Consider the following 7,500-nt stretch of genomic DNA (forward strand, 5'->3'; position numbering starts at 1 on the left):
GCTTCCTCTGATTGGATTATGTCATCAGCAGGGGTGATCTTGCCACCGTGACTAACGTGATAACCCTTCATGGGTGGAGATCAACATGGAAATTAATTGATATACTGTAGCAACCACATGGCGCGCGCGCGCACACACACACACACACACACACACACACACACACACACACTGACACACACACACTGACACACACACACACACAGCCACTCTGGGTTTGACGCTTGAAGCTCCTACTGTTGTCTACTGCTGTTGTCTTCCTCAAGTCTGCCAATGTGCTGCACTTGGGGAAGTGAAGCTCCTCCTCTATACTTGATGAGAGGCTGTGACGCTGTGTCTTCGACTAAGTGGTCTGCTGCTGAAACTCAACAGGTCACATCTCTCAGAGAGTCTTTACATGTTGCCTTTTAATCAACAACAACAAAACTGGCATTTTTCTATATTCTTGTTTTTTCCCGTCCGCTCTCTTATGAACCATTGTTAAAGCTCTCAGCTGTACTTAATGGTCGTCCTTGAAGAGGTTAAGTGTCTGACAGGGGCTCTTGTGGTGTCCTTATGAAGCATAGTATGTGTCGGGTGCTGTGGATAATATATTTTATAAGTGTGCGATGCATGTCCTCTTCTGTGTGGCATGTGCACGACTCACGAGCATCTATTCTCAGCCTGAGTCATTGCATGTCCAGTACCTCTTTCAGGAGGCAGAGAATGTGCATGACTCTCTTCCATGGCATGGGGAATATAGTATGTCTTTTAGCTTTGTTTGGGAATCTTATCCTGTGGTTTGAGCCATATGGGACACATGTTTGTCCACTCTGCCTTGATGTAGAATCCAATCCAAGCCTTCTGATTGGGCAAACGTCCGAGGTGATCCTCAGTGATTGGTTGAACCCACCCAGCGACCACTAGGCCACAACTGGTGTGTTTTGATTTTGCAGGACGAGGGTGCTCAGCCCCTGAACCTGTCGTCCAAGCCTAAGACAGCAAGCGAGAGCAAGTCACCCACCTCCCCCGCTTCCCCACAGGTCCCCACCATGAAGCTGGGTCACCATGGCACCGGGTCCATGAAACACAGCACAGCCCCCTCCAGCATCGGAGGACCACCGTCCAGAGTCAGCTCCATAGGTAAGGGACTGCGCCCACCACACAAATTGAACATAACACACATTTTAAAAATCTAATCAATCTCCACACAATACATTTTTTGGACATTTTTGCAAATGTATAAAAATACATGTAATTTTTATTTTATTTATATAAGTATTTAGACCCTTTGCTATGAGACTGAAATTGAAGGTGCATCCTGTTTCCATTGATCATCCTTGAAATGTTTCTACAACTTGATTGGAGTCCACCTGTGATAAGTTCAATTGATTGGACATGATTTGGAAAGGCACACACCTGTCTATATAAGGTCCCACAGTTGACAGAGCGCCAGAGTTCCTCTGTGGAGATGGGAGAACCTTCCAGAAGGACAACCATCTCTGCAGCACTCCACTAATCAGTCCTTAATAGTAGAGTGGCCAGACGGAAGCCACTCCTCAGTAAAAGGCATGTCAGCCTGCTTGGAGTTAGCCAAAAGGCACCTAGAGGACTGGACTCTTAGACCATGAAAACAAGATTCTCTGGTCTGATGAAACCAAGATTGAACTCTTTGGCCTGAATGCCAAGCGTCATGTCTGGAGGAAATCCGGCACCGCTCATCACCTGGCCAATAGCATCCCTACGGTGAAGCATGGTGGTGGCAGCATCATCTGTGGGGATGTTATGCAGCGGCAGAGACTGGGAGACTAGTCAGGATAGAGGGAAAGATGAACAGAGTGAAGTACAGAGAGATCCTTGATGAAAACTTGCTCCAGTGAGCTCAGGACCTCAGGCTGGGGTGAAGGTTCACCTTCCAACAGGACAACGACACTAAGCACACAGCCAAGACAACTCAGGAGTGGCTTCGGGACAAGTCTCTGAATGTCCTTGAGTGGCCCAGCCAGAGCCTGGACTTAAACCAAATCAAACATCTCTGGAGAGACCTGAAAATAGCTTTACAGCGACGCTCCCCAACCAACCTGGCAGAGCTTGAGAGGATCCGCAGAGAAGAATGGGAGACTCCCCAAATACAGGTGTGCCAAGCTTGTAGCGTCATACCCAAGAAGACTCAAGTCTGTAATCGCTGGCAATGGTGCTTCAACAAAGTACTGAGTCAAGGGTCTGAATACTTATGTAAATGTGATATTTCCGGGATTTAAAAAAATACATGTTCAAAAATGTCTAAAAACCTGTTTTTGCTTTATCATTATGGGGTATTATGAAGTCATTATGGGGTATTGTGAAGTCATTATGGGGTATTATGAAGTCATTATGGGGCATTATGAAGTCATTATGGGGTATTATGAAGTCATTATGGGGTATTATGAAGTCATTATGGGGTATTATGAAGTCATTATGGGGTATTATGAAGTCATTATGGGGTATTATGAAGTCATTATGGGGTATTATGAAGTCATTATGGGGTATTGTGAAGTCATTATGGGGTATTATGAAGTCATTATGGGGTATTGTGAAGTCATTATGGGGTATTGTGAAGTCATTATGGGGTATTGTGAAGTCATTATGGGGTATTATGAAGTCATTATGGGGTATTATGAAGTCATTATGGGGTATTATGAAGTCATTATGGGGCATTATGAAGTCATTATAGGGTATTATGAAGTCATTATGGGGTATTATGAAGTCATTATGGGGCATTATGAAGTCATTATGGGGTATTGTGTGTAGATTTTTTTAATATATATTTTTTATTTTACCCCTTTTTCTCCCCAATTTCGTGGTATCCAATTGTTTAGTAGCTACTATCTTGTCTCATCGCTACAACTCCCATACGGGCTAGGGAGAGACAAAGGTTGAAAGTCATGCGTCCTCCGATACACAACCCAACCAAGCCGCACTGCTTCTTAACACCTTGGTTAGCGCGCACTGCGCCCGGCCCGCCACAGGAGTCGCTGGTGCGCGATGAGACAATATATATAATAATAACAGTAATAACATTAACAATAATAATATTAGTAGTAGTAGATATTTAAAGTATGTACATTAATGTGATATAATTAATGTATACACATTAATGTAATTTATTTCACTCACATCACCATTAAGTAGTGTTTTAAGTCATTTATTCATGCTACAATAATAGTTCATTGACTACATTGACCTGTAATTAGGCCTCCCGAGTGGCGCAGTGGTCTAAGGCACTGATTCGCAGTGTTAGCTGTGCCACTAGAGTTTCTGGGTTCGCAGCCGGCCGCGACCGGGAGACCCATGGGGCGGCGCACAATTGGCCCAGCGTCGTCCGGGTTAGGGGAGGGTTTGGCCGGCAGGGATATCCTTGTCCCATCGTGCACTAGCGACTCCTGTGGCGAGCCGAACACAGTGCACGCTGATGCAGTCACCAGGTGTACGGTGTTTCCTCCAAGACGTTGGTGCGGCTGGCTTCTGGGTTAAGTGGGCATTGTGTCAGGAAGCAGTAGGGTTTGGTTGGGTCGTTTTTCGGAGGACGCACGGCTCTTGACCTTCGACCTCTCCCGAGTCCGTACTGGAATAGCAGTGATGAGACAGGACTTTAACTACCAATTGGATACCACGAAAAAGGGGTAAAAGTAACAAAACAAACAAACAAAAATGATATGCTATAATTAGTGTAGGCTATGTTTTCCCATTGTGTATGCCTGTAGGGTATATTATTGTGAAGCATTTATTAGCATCAGAGAGGCAGGGATGGTTAAGCGGGGGTTTGAATAGGAGGAGGAGTAGGAGGAGGAGAAGGAGGAGGGAAAGGAGGAGGAGGAGAGATGGAGGAGTGTGAAGGATAGGAGGAGAAATGGAGTAATGGAAGAGGAGAGTGTGTTTTTCAGACGAATAGAGTAGCTGTGTGACAGACGGGACTTATCACAGATGAGATTAGACAAGCCTCTTACAGAACGATACACACATAACAACCTGCATTAATAACACAATAACAGCAGACACACACACACACGCACAGCGCAAGGCTATTATAAACACACGACACGGCTGTTAGAACTCACACACAACCATACACACACACACAGCTATTATAATACACACACACATTATAAGACACACACCCTTCCTCTTCTCGCAGCAGTTGGGCATTTCTAACTTGTATTCTTTCTAATCTCAGTGTTTTTCAGCAAATCGCAGGATTTAATAGCAGATTAGTGGATTTAAGTCCCAGATGTTTTTTGTTCTGACAAATGGATTAGGTTGTAAAAGTTTCAGAGGGAAGATGTTGAGGCAAGCCGTTTCATTTCGATCACAATGAGTGTCTGTCTGCTGCCACGGCACACAGTCTGTTTGCATCTGTTCCTGTTAGAGTGTTTACCAGGTCAGAAGAAGATTTGTGTTGTTAGCTATTGAAGTCAAACACAGAGAGACAGGGAGTTTTGACTTTCAATGGTTTTATTATTCTTTGTGTGTGTGTGTGTGTGTGTGTGTGTGTGTGTGTGTGTGTGTGTGTGTGTGTGTGTGTGTGTGTGTGTGTGTGTGTGTGTGTGTGTGTGTGTGTGTGTGTGTGTGTGTGTGTGTGTGTTTGTGTGTGTGCATGTTGGGGCGGGGGGTATGTGTGCGTGCTCCTCTCTGTCCACTCTCCTCACAGCATCTGTCCTCTATCAGTCTATCGCCCACAATCCAACCTCTCCTCAATGACTGTCTCAGAGAGTCTGATCTGAGAACTGTCAGTGTCTGTGACCTCTACTGCTGAGACCCACTCTGTGTAACTCTCTAATTTCAACAGTGTGTGTGTGGCCACTCTGAATCATTTGTGCCAGGGCAGAGTGAGGCTGCAGGGTAGGGTAGGGTTTGGGCTCTGGCTGTGTCTCACTGTTGGCCCCAGCCCTCCTATCTGGTCATGCAATCATTTGGCAATCAGACACTCAAGGACACACACACAGTGCACACACACACTGCACACACACACTCACACACACACGTAAAAAGAGAGAAGAACGCAGACACAGTCCATCTCTGCTCATACACACACACGTTCACATCCATTATTTCTATCCACCACACACACACACACACACACACACACACACACACACACACACACACACACACACACACACACACACACACACACACACACACACACACACACACACACACACACACACATTGAATCCAGATAAAAACCCACTACCATCCAGCAAGCCAGCCAACACAGCCCACCCCAGCGGCCTCTCTCTCTCTCTCCAGCCTCTGCATCCGATTTTTGCCGTTATGACTTCTGTAAGAGTTCACTCCTCTGTCATTACAAATCTGAGAGCGTAATCTGGCCTGCGATGGCATTAGCAGGAGGGATTAGTGACAGATAAAGGGCCATAAGCTTGGAGCAGCTCTTTGTTAGAGCTAACCCAGAGATGGAGAGAGAGCGATAGCACGGCCTCCCTCATCCCTCCCGCCGACCTCCCGCCTCTCACTGTCACACAGCAGATGCCGCTGCCGCTCCGTCCGCTAAGCTGCTGCAATAACACAAATAACAACGCTGAAAAGAAGCAGAGAATCATATTGAATCATCTTTGATATGTGTTGGGCAGATGTTTCCGGAGGGGGAAATTAGCAGGCTTTTTGGGTTTAATAGGAGTAATCTTCCGGGATGCTGCCTGCCTGCCTGCGCTTTTCTACTCTTCAAAGAATCCCATAAGCTTTTGGATGAAAAGGACTAAATGGATAGTGAGGGAACGTGTGTGTTTGCGAGTGTGGACAGGCAGGCGGAAAGGAGGTGTGTGTGTGTGTTTGTGTGTGTGCGAGCGAGCGAGTGAGCGGGCATGCATGTGCGAGTATTTGTGCAACAAAAAGCCTGTATCCCCTTTCAGGAGGACTGCTGGAGCTTTGAAATAAATCTGAATGATGTGTAGATTTGAGATTTGAGGGATTGGGCTTTTAGATGGTCTGTCAGGATGCCCACTGTGTTTACCGTTCTGCGTGTTTCTGTCTGCCGCTGGGTGGGAGTGACGTTCACCATGGGAAATAACATCCCATGGCAGGTTTTTAACAGGGGTGTCTGTATGTGTACGGGTGCGTGTGATCTATAGGTCTCTGTCTCTCAGTGGAGGCTAAGAGAGAGGAGGCCTAGACACAGGTACATACTGAGGCACACACACAAGCCTTAGCAGTCAACTGGTCAGTCTGCGTCCGGGTGGGTGTGCGACTGTATGTGTGTGTGGTCATGTATTCGCCTCACAGGGGTTAAGGACAGTGTTTATTCTGGATGGCCTTAGAGACTATTTACATCCAAATAGTTTTATCTCTGAAAGAGCTGGAGCAATCTGCAATCGGACAAACAGAGACATAGTTTCCATTTACAGTTGAACAATCAACAATCATTTAGTCTTTTTCTAGTCAATTCTATTTTGATTCAATTTTTTAAAATATATTATTTAATTTAAACTAAAATAAAATATATATATATATAAACTAATTCCTGACATTGAGTTTTTAATAGGACCATGCTCTTCTGTGTGTCTCTCCAGACCTGCCGTCATCCCTGTCCTGTCATCCAGTCTCTAATATGAACATATACTCTACTCTATGTCTGTCTCTCTTCCTCATCAGACTTGCTGTCATCCCTGTCCTCGGGGGGCTATCTGAACGACCACGAGGCTGTAACCAAGGCCTTCGCTGAGGCCAGACAGATGAAGGAGCAGCTGAAGAGAGAACAGCAGGTGTTGGATGCCAAGGTGGCTGCCGTCAACAACCTCAGCCTGAACAACGGACGCTCCGACAAGGTCAGATATGTTAGTACATCCCTTTAAACCCAACCCCGTGCCTTTCTGTCCTCATACTACTAACAGGAGATAACTCTGTACCATGACATTAGATTTAAGAATTAGGAGCAAATTCCCCTCTAGAAAAGTAGCTACATTATGATTTAAAATATATATAATAAAACAAAATAAATAAAACAACTGAACCAGCACGTGCACTTTACCAACCCTGCATCCCCAGACGCTCTCTAGATAACAGCGTTTTCTAAAGTACCATCTCTTTTCAGGAAGAAAAAAAATCCACAAAGTACTGCAATGCACAATATACAATATTATCCTACAATGTGATGTAATAGGATGTAATATAATGTCATATTCTAGTTTAAATCACCTTTATAAAATATATTACAACACAATATATTATAATATGATATAACACGATACATTAAGACCAAATGTAATTCAGCATTGTGTCTGTATATGTCGAAACTGTCATCATTGTCAATAAGCTGTGTAATGAAAGCAGTAAAGATACATTACTCAGCTAGAGAAACCCTTGGCTGGGGTAATGTGTGTGTGTGTGTGTGTGTGTGTGTCTGTGAGGCATGCTGGGGGCAGAGTGGGTGTTGGGGAGGCTGGAGGTGGTGGGGGAGGTAAGGGGGGTGCAGGAGGAGGGCACGGGGAGCCTGCTAGCGAAGCGTCGAGGAGACGCTAATAGGAA

The 7,500-nt window shown here is 45.2% G+C and overlaps 1 protein-coding gene across 9 annotated transcripts in view; it reads left to right on the top strand.

Annotated features, from left to right (window-relative positions):
- The window catches only part of LOC112236015 (transcription factor SOX-5-like), a 299,419-nt gene that overhangs the window by 278,775 nt on the left and 13,144 nt on the right, over window positions 1-7,500 (top strand). For 8 of the 9 annotated variants that reach the window (XM_042300210.1, XM_042300215.1, XM_042300208.1 and 5 more), the window contains 2 exons: window positions 936-1,122; window positions 6,628-6,800. In XM_042300210.1, the coding sequence (XP_042156144.1) occupies window positions 936-1,122; window positions 6,628-6,800 (360 nt within the window). The remainder of the gene's footprint in view (window positions 1-935; window positions 1,123-6,627; window positions 6,801-7,500) is intronic. The other variant, XM_042300211.1, reaches the window with a different exon arrangement.

The sequence above is a fragment of the Oncorhynchus tshawytscha genome, linkage group LG17 (genome assembly GCF_018296145.1).
Source record: "Oncorhynchus tshawytscha isolate Ot180627B linkage group LG17, Otsh_v2.0, whole genome shotgun sequence".
In the NCBI taxonomy this organism is placed as follows: domain Eukaryota; kingdom Metazoa; phylum Chordata; class Actinopteri; order Salmoniformes; family Salmonidae; genus Oncorhynchus; species Oncorhynchus tshawytscha.